This window comes from Coregonus clupeaformis, chromosome 36 (genome assembly GCF_020615455.1).
Source record: "Coregonus clupeaformis isolate EN_2021a chromosome 36, ASM2061545v1, whole genome shotgun sequence".
NCBI lineage: Eukaryota > Metazoa > Chordata > Actinopteri > Salmoniformes > Salmonidae > Coregonus > Coregonus clupeaformis.
Window position 1 is genome coordinate 20071175 of NC_059227.1, and position 21942 is coordinate 20093116.

General features: G+C 43.6%; 2 protein-coding genes across 3 annotated transcripts in view; both read right to left on the reverse strand.

Moving 5' to 3' along the window:
• Positions 1-320: 320 nt before the first annotated feature.
• On the reverse strand, positions 321-11880 carry angel2 (angel homolog 2 (Drosophila)). Of its 2 annotated transcripts, none has more exons than XM_041865716.1 (9): positions 11666-11880; positions 10370-10857; positions 9982-10211; positions 9661-9730; positions 8832-9253; positions 8391-8499; positions 8182-8251; positions 7459-7616; positions 321-1300 (listed from the first exon to the last, which is right to left on the reverse strand). In XM_041865716.1, exons 2-9 carry the CDS (start codon positions 10848-10850, stop codon positions 1152-1154), a joined length of 1689 nt encoding a protein of 562 aa, XP_041721650.1. In that variant the 5' UTR covers positions 10851-10857; positions 11666-11880; the 3' UTR covers positions 321-1151. The 2 variants fall into 2 exon arrangements, with proteins under 2 accessions (XP_041721650.1, XP_041721649.1); XM_041865715.1 differs by lacking the exon at positions 11666-11880 and adding an exon at positions 11109-11263.
• Positions 11881-14843: 2963 nt separating this feature from the next.
• Positions 14844-21942, reverse strand: part of galnt14 (UDP-N-acetyl-alpha-D-galactosamine:polypeptide N-acetylgalactosaminyltransferase 14 (GalNAc-T14)) — a 121549-nt gene continuing 114450 nt past the window's right edge. The window contains exons 14-15 of the mRNA XM_041865043.2: positions 17518-17637; positions 14844-15293 (exon numbers count right to left, since the gene is read on the reverse strand). Of these exons, the coding sequence (XP_041720977.1) occupies positions 15135-15293; positions 17518-17637 (279 nt within the window). The 3' untranslated portion in view covers positions 14844-15134. The remainder of the gene's footprint in view (positions 15294-17517; positions 17638-21942) is intronic.

Here is a 21942-nt window from a genome sequence, read left to right on the forward strand (position 1 = left end):
TGATTTTCCCATGATGTCAAGCAAAGAGGCACTGAGTTTGAAGGTAGGCCTTGAAATACATCCACAGGTACACTTCCAATTGACTCAAATGATGTCAATTAGCCTATCAGAAGCTTCTAAAGCCATGACATCATTTTCTGGAATTTTCCAAGCTGTTTAAAGGCACAGTCAACTTAGTGTATGCAAACTTCTGACCCACTGGAATTGTGATACAGTGAATTATAAGTGAAATAATCTGTCTGTAAACAATTGTTGGAAAAATTACTTGTGCCATGCACAAAGTAGATGTCCTAACTGACTTGCCAAAACTATAGTTTGTTAACAAGAAATTTGTGGAGTGGTTGAAAAACAAGTTTTAATGACTCCAACCTAAGTGTATGTAAACTTCTGACTTAAACTGTAATTTGACTATGGATGATAGCTTTTGAGATTTATTTTAGAATTTGCACTTGCATATATTTCGCAATCCTTCTGAGCATACAGGAGGTGTCGATGATTTTGTTGCAGAGCTGTGAAATGTGTGATGACAAAGAGACTGTTGTCTAACAGCACACCTAACAGCCTAGTCTATAAAACTCTTCTATGGGTGTCCCGCCAACTGCCAGCTCTAAGGAGGTCGTTTCTTCCTTCTCTTCGTACATTTTAGCATTTCTTTGGTTTGATTTAAGCATGAATTTGTGCTAATTATCAAACCAAATAGTACTGTACGTGTATGACATAATGAATACATTTTTTATATCTCAGTATTTTTCTTTATCAGCAGCACTGTTTGAAATGAATTTATCAACATTTATAAAAATCTAAAAGATGTCTCTTTTCATATCTTCAACCAATGCAAAAATGTCACACCAAAAAGTTAAAATGTGTAAACATCTTGATGCAGTAGCCTAGAGTTAGGCCACTGCAAAGCTCCAAGTTCATCAATAATGTCTTTGAAATGAAAGTTCAACGTCTTCCAGTGTCAGTGTTTGTACCCTTCCTACAGTTCACAGGGATATGAGATCATGAGAGACAGAAGCCATGGTGAGCTTGTGTACAATTGGTGTTTGGCTGCTGGTGAGAGGTTTGGACGGATTCCTGGGTCTCTCCAGGTCTTTGGACCCCAGTTCTGTCTGTCCGAGGCGCTAAACCCTGAACCCTAACATCCAGTCTCAGGGGCAGAGGCGAAAGCGGGCCAGTATGGGCAGGTGATCGGAGGAGTTGTGCTCATTGGGCAGCCCGTTGACGGCCTCCAGGTCTGTCTGTCCCACCAGGGCCAGTCTGGCCAGCAGCTGCAGCCCTCGCCTTGGCAATGGACCCTCTGGGAGGAAGACAACAGACATGGTTAAAGGGATACTTAGCATGCTAGCAGATACCCATAGATTTCCAGTCATTGCGCTAACGCTAGTTAGCATTGGCTTGCAAAACTAACTAACTTCCTTCCTTCATACTGGACACAGACAAATAAAAATGGTATCCACTAGTTCATCTGACTCTGGGGAAGTAGATTTTTTATTTATTTCACCTTTATTTAACCAGGTAGGCCAGTTGAGAACAAGTTCTCATTTACAACTGCGACCTGGCCAAGATAAAGCAAAGCATTGCGATAAAAACACAGAGTTACTTATGGGATAAACAAACACATAGTCAATAACACAATAGAAAATCTAAATATAGTGTGTGCAAATGTAGTAAGTTATGGAGGTAAGGCAATAAATAAGCCATAGTGCAAAATAATTACAATTTAGTATTAACACTGGAGTGATAGATGTGCAGAAGATGATGTGCTAAATGGCATTTTATTATATTATTAAATAGAGATACTGGGGTGCAAATGAGCAAAATAAATAACAATATGGGGATGAGGTACTTGGGTGGGCTAATTACAGATGGGCTGTGTACAGGTGCAGTGATCGGTAAGCTGCTCTGACAACTGATGCTTAAAGTTAGTGAGGGAGATAAGTGTCTCCAGCTTCAGAGATGTTTGCAGTTCGTTCCAGTCATTAGCAGCAGAGAACTGGAAGGAATGGCGGCCAAAGGAGGTGTTGGCTTTGTGGATGACCAGTGAGATACAGTGAGGGAAAAAAGTATTTGATCCCCTGCTGATTTTGTACATTTGCCCACTGACAAAGACATGATCAGTCTATAATTTTAATGGTAGGTTTATTTGAACAGTGAGAGACAGAATAACAACAAAAAAATCCAGAAAAACACATGTCAAAAATTTTATACATTGATTTGCATTTTAATGAGGGAAATAAGTATTTGACCCCTCTGCAAAACATGACTTAGTACTTGGTGGCAAAACGCTTGTTGTCAATCACAGAGGTCAGACGTTTCTTGTAGTTGGCCACCAGGTCAGGGGATTTTGTTCCACTCCTCTTTGCAGATCTTCTCCAAGTCATTAAGGTTTCAAGGCTGACGTTTGGCAACTCGAACCTTCAGCTCCCTCCACAGATTTTCTATGGGATTAAGGTATGGAGACTGGCTAGGCCACTCCAGGACCCTAATGTGCTTCTTCTTGAGCCACTCCTTTGTTGCCTTGGCCGTGTGTTTTGGGTCATTGTCATGCTGGAATACCCATCCACGACCCATTTTCAATGCCCTGGCTGAGGGAAGGAGGTTCTCACCCAAGATTTGACAGTACATGGCCCCGTCCATTGTCCCTTTGATGCGGTGAAGTTGTCCTGTCCCCTTAGCAGAAAAACACCCCCAAAGCATAATGTTTCCACCTCCATGTTTGACGGTGGGGATGGTGTTCTTGGGGTCATAGGCAGCATTCCTCCTCCTCCAAACACGGCGAGTTGAGTTGATGCCAAAGAGCTCCATTTTGGTCTCTTCTGACCACAACACTTTCACCCAGTTCTCCTCTGAATCATTCAGATGTTCGTTGGAAAACTTCAGACGGGCCTGTATGTGTGCTTTCTTGAGCAGGGGGACCTTGCTGGCGCTGCAGGATTTCAGTCCTTCACGGCGTAGTGTGTTACCAATTGTTTTCTTGGTGACTATGGTCCCAGCTGCCTTGAGATCATTGACAAGATCCTCCCGCGTAGTTCTGGGCTGATTCCTCACCGTTCTCATGAGATCTTGCATGGAGCCCCAGGCCGAGGGAGATTGACAGTTATTTTGTGTTTCTTCCATTTGCGAATAATCGCACCAACTGTTGTCACCTTCTCACCAAGCTGCTTGGCGATGGTCTTGTAGCCCATTCCAGCCTTGTGTAGGTCTACAATCTTGTCCCTGACATCCTTGGAGAGCTCTTTGGTCTTGGCCATGGTGGAGAGTTTGGAATTTGATTGATTGATTGCTTCTGTGGACAGGTGTCTTTTATACAGGTAACAAACTGAGATTAGGAGCACTCCCTTTAAGAGTGTGATCATAATCTCAGCTCGTTACCTGTATAAAAGACACCTGGGAGCCAGAAATCTTTCTGATTGAGAGGGGGGAAATACTTATTTCCCTCATTAAAATACAAATCAATTTATTACATTTTTGACATGCGTTTTTCTGGATTTTGTTGTTGTTATTCTGTCTCTCACTTTTCAAATAAACCTACCATTAAAATTATAGACTGATAATTTCTTTGTCAGTGGGTAAACGTACAAAATCAGCAGGGGATCAAAAACTTTTTTCCCTCACTGTATACCTGCTGGAGCGCATACTACGGGTGGGTGTTGCTATGGTGACCAATGAGCTAAGATAAGGCAGGGATTTGCCTAGCAGAGATTTATAGATGACCTTGAGCCAGTGGGATTGGCGACGAATATGTAGTGAGGGCCAGCCAACGAGAGCGTACAGGTCACAATGGTGGGTAGTATATGGGGCTTTGGTGACAAAACGGATGGCACTGTGATAGACTACATCCAATTTGCTGAGTAGAGTGTTGGAGGCTATTTTGTAAATGACACCGCCGAAGTCAAGGATCGGTAGGATAGTTAGTTTTACGAGGGCATGTTTGGCAGCATGAGTGAAGGAGGCGTTGTTGCGAAATAGGAAGCCGATTCTAGATTTAACTTTGGATTGGAGATGCTTAATGCGAGTCTGGAAGGAGAGTTTACGGTTTAACCAGACACCTAGGTATTTGTAGTTGTCCACAAATTCTAAGTCAGACCCGCCGAGAGTAGTGATTATAGTCGGGCGGGCGGGGGCAAGCAGCGTTCGATTGAAGAGCATGCATTTAGTTTTACTAGTGTTTAAGAGCAGTTGGAGGCTACGGAAGGAGTGTTGTATGGCATTGAAGCTCGTTTGGAGGTTTGTTAACAGTGTCCAATGAAGGGCCAGATGTATACAAAATGGTGTCGTCTGCGTAGAGGTGGATCAGAGTCACCAGCAGCAAGAGTGACATCATTGATATACACAGAGAATAGACTCGGCCCGAGAATTGAACCCTGTGGCACCCCCATAGAGACTGCCAGAGGTCCAGACAACAGGCCCTCAGATTTGACACATTGAACTCTATCTGAGAAGTAGTTGGTGAACCAGGCGAGGCAGTCATTTGAGAAACCAAGGCTATTTAGTCTGCCAATAAGAATGCGGTGAGTTGAAAGCCTTGGCCAGGTCGATGAAGACGGCTGCACAGTACTGTCTTTTATCGATCGCGGTTATAATATCGTTTAGGACCTTAAACGTGGCTGAGGTGCACCCATAACCAGCTCGAAAATCAGATTGCATAGCAGAGAAGGTACGGTGGGATTCGAAATGGTCGATGATCTATTTGTTAACTTGGCTTTCAAATACTTCGAAAGGCAGGGCAGGATGGATATAGGTCTGTAACAGTTTGGATCTAGAGTGTCACACCCTTTGAAGAGGGGGATGACCGCGGCAGCTTTCCAATCTCTGGGGATCTCAGATGATACGAAAGAGGTTGAACAGGCTAGTAATAGGGGTTGCTACAATTTCGGCAGCTAATTTTAGAAAGAAAGGGTCCAGATTGTCTAGCCCAGCTGATTTGTAGGGGTCCAGATTTTGCAGCTCTTTCAGAACATCAGCTATCTGAATTTGGGTGAAGGAGAAGCGGAGGGTGCAGAGCTGGTGGCCGGGGTAGGGGTAGCTAGATGGAAAGAATGACCAGCCGTAGCAAAATGCTTATTGAAATTCTCAATTATCGTAGATTTAATCTGTGGTGACAGTGTTTCTTAGCCTCAGTGCAGTGGTCAGCTGGGAGGAGGTGCTCTTATTCTCCATGGACTTTACAGTGTCCCAAAACATTTTGGAGTTAGTGCTACAGGATGCAAATTTCTGTTTGAAAAAGCTAGCCTTTGCTTTCTTGAGTGTGCCCATGTTTATGGATTTAGGGTTGTACCTGGTAGGTTCCTTGATAATTTGTGTGAGATTGAGGGCATCTAGTTTAGATTGTAGGACGGCCTGGGTGTTAAGCATATCCCAGTTTAGGTCACCAAGCAGTACGAACTCTGAGGATAGATGGGGGGCAATCAATTCACATATGGTGTCCATGGCACAGCTGGGGGCTGAGGGGAGTCTGTAGCAAGCGGCAACAGTGAGATACTTATTTCTGGAAAGGTGGATTTTTAGAAGTAGAAGCTCAAACTGTTTGGGCACAGACCTGGATAGTATGATAGAGCTCTGCAGGCTATCTCTACAGTAGATTGCAACTCCGCCCCCTTTGGCAGTTCTATCTAGACGGAAAATGTTGTAGTTGGGGATGGACATTTCAGAGTTTTTGGTAGCCTTCCCAAGCCAGGATTCAGACACTGCTAGAACATCAGGGTTGGTGGAGTGTGCCAACGCAGTGAATAACTCAAACTTAGGGAGGAGGCTTCTGATGTTAACATGCAAGAAACCAAGGCTTTTACGGTTACAGAAGTCAACAAATGATAGCGCCTGGGGAGTAGGAGTGATACTGGGGGCTACAGGGCCTGGGTTAACCTCTACATCACCAGAGGAACAGAGGAGGAGTAGAATAAGGATACGGCTAAAGGCTTTAAGAACTGGTCTTGTAGTACGTTGGGTACAGAGAATAAAAGGGGCAGATTTCCGGGCGTTGTAGAATAGATTCAGGGCATTATGTACAGACAAGGATATGGAAGGATATGAGTACAGTGGCGGTAAACCTAAGCGTTGGGTAACAATGAAAGAGATAGCATCACTGGAGGCACCGATTGAGCCGGTCTCCGCGTGTATGGGGGGTGGGACAAAGGAACTATCTGAGGCAGGTTGAGCGGGACTGGGGGCTCTACAGTGAAATTGTATAATAAGAACTAACCAAAACAGCAATAGGCAAGGCATATTGACATGGGAGAGAGGCATAAAGCAATCACAAGTGTTATTCGAGAGAGCTAAGACAACAACTGGTAATGGCGACGAATGCTTGGGCTGAGGCTAAACAGATAAACAGGACAGATAAACAGGATGGGGTACTGTGTAAAGGAACGGTCCAGCAGGCATCAGCTGTGTAGCTGAGTTATCATAAGGTCCAGTGAACAGCAATAGGTGAGTCCGGGAGCAGTTCGATGGCTGCTACGGCACAGGCGAGCAGGAGGCACGGCTGTTGATTGCGTGTGCTAGCGGGCCGGGGCTAGCAGATGGCTCTTCGTGGTCATAGCAACAGGAAGCCTGTTGAAACCACATCAGACGATTACGTCAGCAGACCAGTCGTGATGGATCGGCGGGGCTCTGTGTCGACACTAGGAGGTCCCGTCTAGTTGACAGAGAGGTAGATAGCCGGGAGATGGGCCTGGCTCGAGGATAGCTCAAGGCTAACTGGTGCTTGCTTCGGGACAGTGGTGATTAGCCAACAACAACATCCATTTGGTTGCAGCTAGCTAGTTGCGATGATCCGGTGTTAAGGTCCAGTGATTCAGTGATTCCGGCAGAAAATCCGATATGTTCTGGGTCGCGCTGTGCAGACTGGCCGATAATTGTCCAGGCTAGAGCTGGCTGGTAGGTAGTGCAGGCCACGGACAATGGTGAAAAACGCTAACTGTGGCTAATAGCAAGTAGCTAGTTAGCTGGCTAGTTTCAGCCGGAGGTTCTAGATAAGAAGGTATAAGAAATAATAGAATCCGTTCCACATTGGGTGAGGCGGTTTGCAGGAAAGTATATTTAGTTGAAGGATGAAAAGTGAGATTGAGAAATATATACAAAAAATACAAAAAAACTAAAAACAGGCTATTTACATGACCACACTACAGAATACACGACCGCACTGCTACGCCATCTTGGATTCCAAGGGCCTCATTAGATAAAGGGCCTCATTGCCAAAATCCCAAAGTATCCCTTTAAGGCCCTGAGTTTTTCCAGATGCGATCTTGATCAGGGAAAATGTAGCCCTGGTTCCATAATGCAGCCTGGGAGTCTCACTCCACAGCCCACTGCACTGCAGCATCTACAGAAGTCACATTGCAGGACCGACCTTATCATAAACAATATTGATTATCAGATGCCACCCTGCTCCAAGGCCAGTGTAACAATCAATCAACAAATCCTATGTGTTGTATGTAGTATACTGTGTGTGGGTACCTGGCTGAGTGGAAATGTCCCCGGTTCCTGCGGAGTAGAAGATGTAGTCCACAGTGATGGCTGTCCTGGAGTGACAGGTGGTGATCTCAGGCCTGCCATCCTCTGTCAGGTAGTGGGAGTAAGCTGACGTCAGCCTCAGACTGTGCTCTATACTGGGTCTGGACATGGGGAGGGGGAGAGACACAGTGTCACACAGGGCACTGGCTTAACTTCAACTGCTAATTAAGACAGACAGTTGCTCCTTGAAGTTCTGACTATACTGGACAAACAACAAATCATCCAGAGATAGACTTGTCACTTCTCCCTATGAGCAGTTCCACTCGCTTCAAATTAACATTGTAGGGGAAGGATGTGGCAACTCCTGTCTCCTCCATTCTCCAAGGCATGCAAACGAGAGAGTGAGAGAAGGGGGAGAGAGAGAACGGGGAGAGAGGTGGAAAAATCAGCCTCGGCTGTCAGATGTGCAGACGCCAGTCAAAACAAATTACATTTCCGTCGAGCAGCACAGACACTCAACTGTGTGAAAAGTATTCATATTGAAGGCCTGCTGTTAGTCAGAGGAGCTCTGGCTGGTGTAGGTCCTCTGACAGGATCAGATCACTTACAGTTACATGACAGAATTAAGAACTAACTGACAGTAAAACAACAGAGACTGTAGGGATCACACTGTCTGTCTCAACTAAATGATTATTTAACCCCGAAAACCAACCGGAGCTAACTGACCTGTTCATAGCTGCCATAGCTTGTGCTGCAAAGTCCTGCACAGACATGTTGGCGACTCCCCCGTCAACATCTGGGAGGAAAGAAGAGTATTAACGTCATATACAGATCAGAAGAAAGAAGGGTGCATTTCCTCAGTGTTGGTAATGGCCTGAGGCTCTTCACTGAGCCAGTGTGGGGAATAAGACGGTGGGTGGACCGCCATAGGTCACCTGTAGGAGCCGTCGCATGCTGGCACTGCTGGGTAACGCCCAGGCTAAGGGGCCAAATGGGCACGGTCAGGATCCGCTGGCCTCTGGGATTCTCCTCCTGCCCTGACACCTGCACACACACACTGTTGCTTTAAGATAGGTTCACACCGTTTTGTCTAGCGCAGTAAAGCAACTTACTGTACACTAATGTGGTTATTTGGTGGTAAGCATAAAAATCACATCGAATGGCCATTCAACCCAGGTTGAAAATGAACAAGAAATACTAGAGCATGATGACTGACAGAGAAGAGCTCAAGGAACATTTTATAGCAGCTCACATTTTTTGGCAGTACTCCATGAACATTATGTTCCCTCTGCAGTAATCAGCTTCAGCCACAGAGCTTATTATCTCACTGCAGAAAGTGACAGAAAGAGGCTGGGTGTGTAGATGATGGCCCTCACCTTGCCTATGGGAATACCGTCGTACTCCAGCCTGCTCTCCCTAACGAAGCTGTACAGGGGAGACCAGGGCACAGAGTTAAAGTCCCCACAGAGGACGATGGGACAGGAGCTGCCGTCAGGGAGGCGGGACACTGTACTGATCTCTGCCAGCAGTATGGCCAGCTGGGCCAGCTTAATGTCCCCGCGCCGGGGGTTGTACAGGAGGTGTGTATTGGCCACACAAACGCAGGCATCAGGCCTGGAGGATCCCGTTGGGTGCAGTAACAGCACCTGGCCCACGTTATCCCGGTCTAGCAGGGGGATGCCCCGGCGGAAGTACTCCACTGGGTGACTGGACAGCAGGGAGAAGCGGTCCTTCTTATAGACCACTGCACAGCCGTCAGGCTTCCTGCCTGTCCTCCGCTTGTACTCACACTGGTAACCTGGGGAAAGAAATGGGAAATAAACATCACTACATTAAAGAAAATAGGACACATTTCTCATAAACTGTGATGAAAAATGTACAAGATTTAAATGTTTTTTAATTATTTAAACAGGAAATAGGTTTTGGAATACCTGAACCACTCGTGCTACTTCATTTTCTTCAGGAAAACCAAGTGGTTTGAGAAAATATTAATTACCTATGCCTGTGGCTCCCTCTAGTGGTCATATTACATGTAACCTCCAATGGCAAGATCACTTGCTTCTGCATGCAGTTTCCATTGTATTATTTTGACAGGCTGATAAGAGCTTTTCAATTTCAATAGGCAGAGCTACAGCTCAAAATAATAGGCTTAGTCTTATTAAACAAAACAGTGAGGGCAACACAGTGAGTACAAAACAGCATTACCTAATGCTTCTAGAGAGGGTTTGATCTGTTTTTCATAGTGGTCCTCTTGCACCTCCTGCAGACACATTATCTATAGAGACAAAGTTTGACTTCATTCCACAGTACACATCGAACATGAAATTAAGCAGTGTCATCACCACTGACTTGCTCTAAGGGATACAGATTTGAACTAGTCAAAACAGGGCCACTATGTTGTGTTCTCTGGTCCTTGTGATGATGAATATGTTGAAAATCTGAATCGATCACAAGCTAATAGATCAGGTAACTGGTGGGAGATACTTTCTTGTACCATCAGTAATGATTCATAAACCAATCACTTACATCTGTGTTGTGCTCTTTGAGCTCTTTCAGGATGTTGGAGAGCCTGTGGTTCCAGTTGAGGATGGAGGAGCTACAGTGTTTGTACAGGTAGTTATTGTCATGTAGTAGGTCCTGAGAGAGGATGTTATACGACATCACAGAGAAGTCAACGGGTGGTTCTTGCCTCCCACCACCAGACTGAGGTCTGGACTTATAGCAGTGGGAAAAGTCCTCCCATTGTCTCTTCAGCTCTGGAAATGCACAAACAAAACAATATGTTTAGAATGTGAATGACACTGCTTGACAGGGCCCATATTGGACTAAACCTAATCTACCTCAGTTTAATTTCATATAAAAGAATAAATGGTGTTTTCAAGAAAAGCGGCAGTTTTTGAAACTGAAGTAATACCCAATGTCTGTCTTGGTGGACTTGTCCCAGGAGGCGGCGCTGGTGGTTTCCCGTCTTTGAACCAGTAGTTGGGGCTGGTTGTGGCACTACGAGCCTGTCGTGGTGCGTACTCTCGTTTGGGGGAGCCCTTGGACCTATCCCCTGGACCCCTCTCCTCTGAACTCCTCCTCCGCTTGTTTGGAGGCTCCTTGTCTGAGCGCTCCATCAGTCCAAGGTGGAAGTGTTGATGAGGAAAACCGTGAAAAGGGAACCCTGGTGGGAGGTGTTGTCTGGACTGTAGTCTTGCCCAATTGGTGTTGTGGGTATCTTGCGGTCGGAAGGCCCCTGAGAGGTGCCTGGTGGGGTGGGAGAGTTGAGGCGAAGGGGGCACACCCGGCCGACATGGGTAACTGGGGTATGGTACGTTCCTCCAGCCGCCCAACGGGGCTTGAGTTGGGGGCAACCAGTGAGAGCCAAACGCGGTCAGGTGTCGAGAAAACATGGGTTGACTGCGGGAGAGAAATTATATGCACTCAGCTCAAGCAAACAGCAACGCATAGCTGGGGCTGTGTTTTCTTTACAAACGTATATAATGTCATTCAATAGCACAAGGATTTGCATAGGCGAATGAGCTAGCTAACTTTGTTGGTGATTATGACCACCAACCATAGTAGCTGGCTAAGCTAGGTAACTAGCTACCTAGTTAGCATAATCACAATAGCTAACTGTTTAGTAGGCTGAAATGAGCGTTACAACTTACTTTCGGTCAGCGTTTGGATAGACATTGTTTAGGTTTTGATGTCGAGACATTAAAGATTATCCGCAAACATGACAGTGTCTTCTACAACACAGCGAGCAAGTGTTTCTTCCAAAAACAAATCTGAATCTAGTCCTTCGGCGAAATTCAATAGGCCATTTTCGAGTCCTTAAATTATGACGTATGTAAACATGACGCGTTAATGAAGCGCTCTGTGCATAGTCATGGGATATGTAGTGTTTGCCATCATGGATCGCCAATCCAATTTACCGGAAAAAAACTACATCTACCATTATGTTCCAATACGATGCGGACAAAAATGTCAAAACGGAGGACATCGAAAACTCTCCAAATGTCACTTTCAAATTGTAAAGAATTCAGTCGACAATACCATTGTATTCTTGGACAGATTTCAGAGCAAATAATCGTAATTGATTAGAAAAATTCGCTCTACGAAGACTAGTCTATTGATATCCTTTCTTACCCAATTAACAAGGGCACTAGCTAGCTATTGCTAACATTACACCGGCCGGTATATCTGATAGCGTGACATAACATACCTGCGAATGATCGTTTACCCATGGAAGTTAGCCAGGCATTTTCCTTTGATTGATTGGTTATTAGGCTATTTATTCTCAAATCCTTCTCTTTAAGCCGTGTTGCCGTCAACACCTCTTGACGTTCGTCTGTCTTTGTAAAACCATTGATATGCAGAACATTGTGGTCTATTCCTCACTGTGGGCTGATGTGTCGCTGCACCGCACTGGAAGATGCTGGTAATGCCGACCGAGGTGGCTGTGCTGGTACCAGTAGCATCTAATACAATAGTTATAGTTGAATAATTGAAGAACATTTATACTAATTATACTGAGACTGTAATTCATCAGAGAAGGGGCCATTCCACCTTCACCATTATAAAATGTTATAAATATTTACGTCATTTAGCAGACGCTCTTATCAAGAGTGACTTACAGTTAGTGAGTGCATACAATCTTTTTTTTTTTTTTTTCATACTGGCCCCCCATGAGAATCGAACCCACAACCCTGGCGTTGCAAACGCCATGCTCTACCAACTGAGCTACATCACTGCTGGCCATTCCCTCCCCTACCCTGGACGACGCTGGGCCAATTGTGCGCCACCCCATGGGTCTCCCGGTCGCGGCCGGCTACGTATCACTGATGAACACAAAAATAATAAACATTTTCTGTATTTCTTTTATTTCCAGTTTTGACATAGCAGCACTGGCCATTACAGTGTGTGTGTGTGTGTGTGTGTGTGTGTGTTTGTTTTCAGGATCATATACATTTTGTGTAAAGGTCATCTCCATTTCAATTAAAAATAAATGGGAATCATGAAATGTTTTTCACAAATCTTAAATTAGGATATTAAAATATTGTCATTTGACATGTGCATTCAATTTGCTGTCACAAATTCCACCAAAGCTGCAAACCATTCCATATTAGATCACCACTGAAATGTCATTACGAAGACAGAATTTGTACATTTGAAGCAGCAGTTATAAAAATAGTTGTGAGTGACAGACCACATGAGTTTCAATGACAACAGCAATGAAAAATTGTGTCCCCTGTATTTCCATCTACAGTATATTAGCCCACAATACATGACTTTAGACCTGCTGAGCAGTGGTGTAAAGTACTTCAGTAAAAATACTTTAAAGTACTACTTAAGTAGTTTTTTGGGGTATCTGTACTTTCATTTACTATTTATATTTTTGACAACTTTTACTTTGAAAATATTGTACTTTTTACTCCATACATTTTCCCTGACACCCAAAATTACTTGTTACATTTCGAATGCTTAGAAGGACAGGAAAATTGTCCAATTCATGCACTTCTCAAGAGAACATCCCTACTGCTCTGATCTGATGGACTCACTAAACACAAATGTAAATGTTGTCTGAGTGTTGGAGTCTGCCCCTGGCTATCCTTAAATAAAGAAAATGGTGCTATCTGGTTTGCTTAATATAAGGAATGTGAAATGATTTATACTTTTACTTTTGATACTTAAGTATATTTTAGCAATTACATTTACTTTTGATACTTAAGTACAGTGCCTTGCAAAAGTATTCATTCCCATTGGCGTTTTTCCTATTTTGTTGCATTACAACCTGTTATTTAAATTTATTTTATTTAGATTTCATGTAATGGACATACAAAATAGTCCAAATTGGTGAAGTGAAATTTAAAAAATAAATAACGGAAAAGTGGTGCATATGTATTCACCCCCTTTGCTATGAAGCACCTAAATAAGATCTGGTGCAACCAATTACCTTCAGAAGTCACATAATTAGTTAAATAAAGTCCACCTGTGTGCAATCTAAGTGTCACATGATCTCATTATATTTACACCTGTTCTGAAAGGCCCCAGAGTCTGCAACACCACTAAGCAAGGGGCACCACCAAGAAAGCGGCACCATGAAGACCAAGGAGCTCTCCAAACAGGTCAGGGACAAAGTTGTAGAGAAGTACAGATCAGGGTTGGGTTATAAAAAAATATCTGAAACTTAGAACATCCCACGGAGCACCATAAAATCCATGATTAAAAAATGGAAAGAATATGGCACCACAACAAACCTGCCAAGAGAGGGCCGCCCACCAAAACTCACAGACCAGGCAAGGAAGGCATTAATCAGAGAGGCAACAAAGAGACCAAAGATAACCCTGAAGGAGCTACAAAGCTCCACAGCGGAGATTGGAGTATCTGTCCATAGTACCACTTTAAGCCGTACACTCCACACAGCTGGGCTTTACTGAAGGGTGGCCAGAAAAAAAGCCATTGTTTAAAGAAAAAAATAAGCAAACACGTTTGGTGTTTGCCAAAAGGCATGTGGGAGACTCCCCAAACATATGTAAGAAGGTACTCTGGTCAGATGAGACTAAAATTGAGCTTTTTGCCCATCAAGGAAAACGCTATGTCTGGCGCAAACCCAACACCTCTCATCACCCCGAGAACACCATCCCCACAGTGAAGCATGGTGGTGGCAGCATCATGCTGTGGGGATGTTTTTCATCGACAGGGACTGGGAAACTGGTCAGAATTGAAGGAATGATGGATGGTGCTAAATACAGGGAAATTCTTGAGGGAAACCTATTTCAGTCTTCCAGAGATTTGAGACTGGGACGGAGGTTCATCTTCCAGCAGGACAGTGACCCTAAGCATACTGCTAAAGCATCACTCAAATGGTTTAAGGGGAAACATTTAGATGTCTTGGAATGGCCTAGTCAAAGCCCAGACCTCAATCCAATTGAAAATCTATGGTATGACTTAAATATTGCTGTACACCAGCGGAACCCATCCAACTTGAAGGAGCTGGAGCAGTTTTGCCTTGAAGAATGGGCAAAAATCCCAGTGGCTAGACGTGCCAAGCTTATAGAGACATACCCCAAGAGACTTGCAGCTGTAATTGCTGCAAAAGGTGGCTCTACAAAGTATTGACTTTGGGGGGGTGAATAGTTATGCACGCTCAAGTTTTCTGTTTTTTTGTCTTATTTCTTGTTTGTTTCACAATAAAAAATATTTTGCATCTTCAAAGTGGTAGGCATGTTGTTTAAATCAAATGATAAAACCCCCCCAAAATCCATTTTAATTCCAGGTTGTAAGGCAACAAAATAGGAAAAAATGCCAAGGGGGGTGAATACTTTCGCAAGCCACTGTACATTTAAAACCAAATACTTTTAGACTTTTACTCAAGTAGTATTTTACTGGGTGACTTTCACTTTTTCTTGGGTCATTTTCTATTAAGGTATTTTTACTTTTACCAAGTATGACAATTGGGTACTTTTCCCACCACTGCTGCTGAGCGTCTTGTTGAACACTTGAATGTGCTGATGTCAGTCCAAGTCCCTGCCATCTTATAAAGACTAATCTCAGTGACCGAAAATACCTTTTACGCTCTCCCTCCATCTCTATCTCTTTCTAAAAGCTCTCGGCTATAGTAAACACTGCAATAGGTCGTGAGTGCTTGTAGGGTAGTCCTCCTCTACAGGAAGGCTTGTGTTGTGGATGGATCACGAGAAGGGCATCTCCCATCTCTGGGTGTAGGCTGTCAGTTCACAGGGGCTGATCACAAGCATCTTGCTGCTCTCGATGCCGTCCAGGGCCATCTCACTGTCCAGGCAGAAGTGGGAGACCAGGTGCTCCAGGTGGGTGCCTGACTTCTGCCATCGCTGGAACACAACAGGTCATACAAAGATCAATAACTATACTGTACACAGACAGGCATTCTCATGTAATGAAACTGTTATTGTCCATTAATTGTTTCTAAAGGCAATCAGTTCAAAAATATACAATAAAAAAAAAGAGTTTGGGCAACTATTGTCCAATACTGACCCTGTAATGTCGACTTCTTATTTAGCTAACGATCTTTATTTCATGTCATGTGGACGGCACTGTTACAGTATGGGATGGCCATTATCTATCATCGCTACTTCCCACTATTCACCACTAGATGTCCCTCTTTACTTAATTTCTGCTGAGTCACAATCGTTCAGAGCAGGGAATTAGGCTACTCTTTGCTCAGAATTGTTGATACCGTTGAACTAATTAGCATATAAACAAAACTACAGGATATTAACAAACATGCAAGGAATTTGTTATTGTCTTACACATCCCATCACTGGGTAGATAGCTGACAGGCAAAGTCTGTTGCCAAGACTAGTGGGGCATATCATGATCATGTATCCCTCCTCAGTGGCAGAAACAATACATTGGATATGTGACACAGAGATACAGCTGTCTTTGTTCCACAGTATTTAGACTCAGTGAACAGAAACAAGCGCTGTTCCATTGTACCCCTGATCAAAGCAGCAAAGACTCAAATTGCCATGACATGTTTTTTCATTTTTTTTTTATGAAGCAAAGGGAGACTGCACTTTTTAATTAAAAAAAGAAAATAATTCAAACTAAATCAATTAGTATTCAGTGCCTGTGGTGCCTCAAAGTCATTGTTCTTGTTACTGGCTGTTAAAGCACATTTATGGGATGCTGAGAGCCTCTCTCTGCTGTAGCCTGCAGTGGCCTGAGGGAACACATGAGCACGGCTCTAATTATCTATCTTCATTGCACAGTTTCCGTCTGTGTGCCAGGGGTGGAACATGCTGCTCTAGGAGCCTTCTTAGCAGGAGGAAGTAGTATATACCTGATCAACTTCTGATAGTGTGAGGGCTGGGGCTACTGTTAACAGAGCATTGTTAATATACTGAACAAAAATATAAACGCAACATGTAAAGTGTTGGTCCCATGTGTCATGAGCTCAAATAAAAGATCACAGTAATTGCACAAAAGCTTATTTCGGTCCAATTTTGTGCACAAATTTGTTTATATCCCTGTGAGTGAGCATTTCTCCTTTGCCAAGATTATCCGTCCACCTGACAGGTGTGGCATATCAAGAGGCTGATTAAACAGCATAATCCTTCTACTACTACTACTACTACTACCCCCCCCACTGCATCGCAGTGCTAGCTGTGCCACTAGAGATCCTCACAACTGCAGACTACGTGTAACCACGCCAGCCCAGGAGCTCCAGATCCGGCTTATTCACCTGCGGGATCGTCTGAGGAGTATTTCTGTCTGTAATAAAGCCCTTTTGTGGGGGAAAACTCATTCTGATTGGCCTGTCTCCCAAGTGGGTGGGTCTCTCCTAGGCCCACCCATGGCTGCGCCCCTGCCCAGTCATGTGAAATCCATAGATTAGGGCCTAATACATTTATTTCAATTGACTGATTTCCTTATATGAACTGTAACTCAGTAAAATCGTTGAAATTGTTGCATGATGCGTTAATATTTTTGTTCAGTATAAAATCTCTAGAATGTAGCACTGCCGTATCCATCTATGCAACACTCACTTGACTCTGACGGAGCTGTGTATAATGTTTTAAGCATGCTATGTATCATCTCATTCCCTCTCACGATCCCAGACACTAAATCATTATCGCCACATATTCATGATTCATCTGTCCCTGCAGTCTCGACCCAAACAACAATGTTAACACATTATACAGTCATGCATGCTGTTCAAAACACCCTCCAACTCATAAACAGTATCTGCAGACATTCTGCACAAACCAACTCCTTTGTTTCTTGTTTTGTTTTCCTTATTGTTTACCATTAATGTCATAAAGCATGTATGACCTTTTCAGACAAAATAGACTGAGGACCTTGCCTCTGTCTTAGGGTGCAGCAGCTGGCTGGTGATACAGGAAGAACTCAGAGCTCTAAGGTACACTCTCCTGGGGCCTCTACACTGCGTGAAATCCTAAGTGAAAGTTGATTTATGGCTTGTCAAAAGTGTCTTTGCTCGTTTGCGGCAGGGGGCTGCGGTGTCGGTGGCGGGCCGGCATGGTGTGGCACGCTGGGTGTTCAGGAGAGGACGGGCGCCCTCTGGGCTCTTACTTGTTTCCCATCGCCCATGTTGCAGGGCATGAGCATGACCTGGGAGGCAGGGAAGGTGGTGGAGAGAGAGAGGCAGTGCTGCTGCTGGCGGATCTGCTGCCCGTGGGTGTAGATCCACTCCTGAGGAGAGAGATGCACTGTTATTACAAACAAATACCACAACAACACACTATTCATTCAGCCTAACAACACACTCTCACAACACAAAAAGCACAATGTACACTGAGTGTACAAAACATTAGGAATACTAGCTCTTTCCATGACATAGACTGACCAAGTGACCCTTATTGATGTCACTTGTTAAATTCACTTCAATCAGTGTAAATCAGGAATGGGCAACTGGCATGCGGCCTGGCCCGCCTTTTGTAGGCCCGCGGCCCAATAAAAAAATAGTTGCGGTCTCAACTTACTGTTAGAATACACAAGGTGCAATTTAGAAATTTGGTTGTGCATCAGCAGTCACTCAATTAGCCCATGTCAGCTTAATTTTTTTTAGATTGGTAAATTAGTCTAGCGGCTAATGTGCTAGATTGGTAAATTAGTCTAGTGGCCATGGATGTGGGTACGCAGACCCACGAGCCACTGCGGCCCCTCATGATGCCTTCTGTTTTTTTGTGGCCCCCATCCCCATTAAAGTTGCCCATCCCTAATCAAATCAAATCAAATCAAATTGTATTGGTCACATGCGCCGAATACAACAGGTGCAGACATTACAGTGAAATGCTTACTTACAGCCCTTAACCAACAGTGCATTTATTTTTAACAAAAAAAGTAAAAATAAAACAACAACAAAAAAAGTGTTGAGAAAAAAAAGAGCAGAAGTAAAATAAAGTGACAGTAGGGAGGCTATATATACAGGGGGGTACCGTTGCAGAGTCAATGTGCGGGGGCACCGGCTAGTTGAGGTAGTTGAGGTAATATGTACATGTGGGTAGAGTTAAAGTGACTATGCATAAATAATTAACAGAGTAGCAGCAGCGTAAAAAGGATGGGGTGGGGGGGGGCAGTGCAAATAGTCCGGGTAGCCATGATTAGCTGTTCAGGAGTCTTATGACTTGGGGGTAGAAGCTGTTGAGAAGTCTTTTGGACTTAGTGTAGATGAAGGTGAGGAGACAGGTTAAATAATGATTTTTAAGCCTTGAGACAATTGAGACATGGATTGTGTATGTGTACCATTCAGAGGGTGAATGGGCAAGACAAAATATTTAAGTGCCTTTGAACGGGGTATGGTAGTAGGTGCCAGGCGCACCGGTTTGTGTCAACAACTGCAACGCTTCTGGGTTTTTCACGTTCAACAGTTTCCTGTGTGTATCAAGAATGGGTCCACCACCCAAAGGACATCCAGCCAACTTGAGTGTGGGAAGCATTGGAGTCAACATGGGCCAGCATCCTTGTGGAACACTTTCGGCACCTTGTAGAGTCCTTCCCCCGACGAATTGAGGCTATTCTGAGGGCAAAAGGGGATGCAACTCAATATTAGGAAGGTGCTCCTAATGTTTTGTACACTCAGTGTATATGCGTGTAGACACATTTACACACAATCATGAGATCCTGATAATACAAAATGATATGTTTTTTTTTCACTATGAAAACACTCTCAGATGACAGACTGGGTATGTACGAGTGTAGGCTACATCCAATCATGAGGCAACCCAATCCCTCTACCCAGGCAGAGTGTGTATCTCCAGTCCAGCACACACCACTACCCACGCCTCCAGTGCATCTGTCTTTGGGAGTGGGTTCACTCTACAGGAACATACCATACATCATGAAATAATAAGAGTCTGTCTCTGTGGAACCAGACTGGGGAGTATTACTGAGATGGCATGCTGGAGATTGACACACACATGCACGCACACACACGCACATGTGCGCGCCAACAGTTCACACACAGTCGAGTCTCAACAATAGCCAAAACCCAGATGAAAAATAGTAAATACTTTATGTCCCATGTCCCAGACCCAGACATTCTAATTTCATTGACCGCTGAAACTCGTAAACGATGTAGAAGTAATGCTGCTAAGCCTGTCTGTGTATGGTGGTGCACGCACATCCAGCCACTTTCCATGCTCTAGCTAGCTTGCAGAGGATTTGATATTGATCCAAGGATCAAATCATTCACACATATTAAGTCATGAATCCTAGTGTGGTATGGTAGAATGTCAGACAGAAAGCCTATTTTTAAATGCTGTTGTTACCAGCTGCCAGGCGACATCCCTGTCCCCATATGTCCAAGACAGGCCAGATGCTGTCCAAAACAAATTGTAGTTTCATTTGATTTTATAGTTGTAGCTAGGTCTCCTTCCCCTGAGCTCAACGAGAAACAATAAAGCATCTGTGTCCTTGTCTGGTGGAAAGCTTTATTCTTGTAACAGTTGTCACGTTCTTGTATTTAACTTTTGTGCACTTCCTTGGTTCCATTACATGTAACCATGTGTTTTGAAAAGATGTTGTACATGGTTAGTCTGTGTAAGATGTCTAAATATGACCGTTCCTCGCCAAGCTATACCATATACCACTTATGTATGCTTGCTTTGACTGATTTTACAACAGCAAGAGCAAATTGAGAGCTACTGATTTCACTCAAGTGACTCATATACATTACATGTAGAAATGGTAGATCCTGTCAATGGTTTCGTTTGGCATTAAAGAAACTTGAGTTGATAGCAAGCGACACCTGAGGGCCAATGCCAAGACATGAAGAGGATTCTGGCTATGTAATTGGAGGCAATTAGGAAGACATGTAGTAAGTGACCACAGAGCAGCAGCAGTAATGACAACCTTCCCAACTGGTGATTCCTATACTAGATGTTTAGCAAGGTCACACAGCAGGAAGTGTATGTGTGTGTGACAACACAAGAGGGGTCCCAGGGTGATCACTAGATGGACATGCTACGAAGAACAATGCGGATATAGTCATAATTGATGAGCAACATGACCAATTTGCTTTCGTCCATAGTGCTGACCAGGTCCCATTGATATTGTACCAATCTCTGATCACTAGAGATATGTTTGAAAAGACATGCCATTTTCTGAAGTGGATTTCTTAGTGGTGGTGGTGTCAGAGATGAAGGAGCCCAGAGGATTGAGTTGGTCCAGAGTGAAGGTTCATAATGAATGGTAAGAAATAAAGACATTAACCTCAATAAACATATTCAGGTTACACATTCTCAATTACCATAAATATATGTACATTACAATTACTACTGTAGAATTCTGCATTAAGCAAGAAGTAACCTGGGGTACACATTTTTCTCTCATTTGGGATTTAGCAACCATTGCGTGGAACACGTTTCCAAGGGTTTTAATTCCCCAAGGACAGGCAGAAATAAAAAAGGTCACACCAAAACCAAGTCCCATCCATTCTCCCAGCCACAAACCTTAACCATTGGCCTATATGGATAGGGCTAAATTGAAATGTTTTTTCAGAATAAATATGAAAAGCATATGGTAACCATGGTAGCAAGCAATTGAAAGGGAACAGTTTGGAGATAATGGAAAAATTATTAGACCAAAGGTGAGGACACAACAGTTCACCTGTCACAAGACTGAATCCAAACATTACACTGTTGATTTTATTTAAATGTTACATTTACTGTACTTTTTGCCGCATTTGTTGATAACAAAATCAGAAAATATTCTTGATAAATTCAGTAACATGATTAGACTATTCATGGAAAATGTGGGGTAGGTGCAACATAAGACAAAACATTTACAAGGGTTTGAGTGAGAGGACTAACTGGTGTCCACACACCTCTCCAAAGTGTGCACAGTTCCTAAGCAATTTCAATGCACTTTAATGACTCAAAGAAGAGTCTTCAACTATAAGGTACTTTTTTGAGCTCTCCTAGCTGTGCCGTTGAGGAACTAGATCAAACACACTTTCGTTTGGAACACAACCCTGCATCCTTGCCATCACACAATTACTGTTGTTTACGGAATCCAAAAATGGTCCATTATAAGTCGCAATCTGGGTCAGGTGGGCATGATTTGAAGGCTTGTTCTATTGCCAAGATGACTAGCTAAGTTATAAAATACGATCTTCCAGTCTTAAGCTTTCACAAGGCAATTCAGAAAAACTGATTGTAATTTTGCTGCGCATAGAAAGGAGTCATGAGTGGATTCAGGTGCGTGTGCCGTGGCAAATTTTCTTCACAATAAACAAACATAGGCTTTTTCTGTTCAGAACAACCCAGGGTGTGACGACATGTCATCTTGTAAGTGTACATCAAACATAGTGATCATAAACGTTGACACTGTATATGACATGAGTTTTATGATTTGGAGATGTGAAGTGCACATTTGGACTGGATTTATTATCATCCTCAACGTCTCATCCTTCAAAATACATCCAGTCATCATCAATTTTCAGCATTTCCCTCACTCAGACAACAAAACATTTGCAAAAGTTGCCCAATTACTGGG

Coding starts and splice junctions, on each gene's coding strand:
- angel2 (XM_041865715.1), bottom strand. CDS start 11,158: ATGTCTCGACATCAAAACCTAAACAATGTCTATCCAAACGCTGACCGA. Junction 9,731..9,981: donor TCAAAGAGCACAACACAGAT/GTAAGTGATTGG, acceptor TTGTCTCTATAG/ATAATGTGTCTGCAGGAGGT. Junction 1,301..7,458: donor GGACATTTCCACTCAGCCAG/GTACCCACACAC, acceptor TCTTCCTCCCAG/AGGGTCCATTGCCAAGGCGA.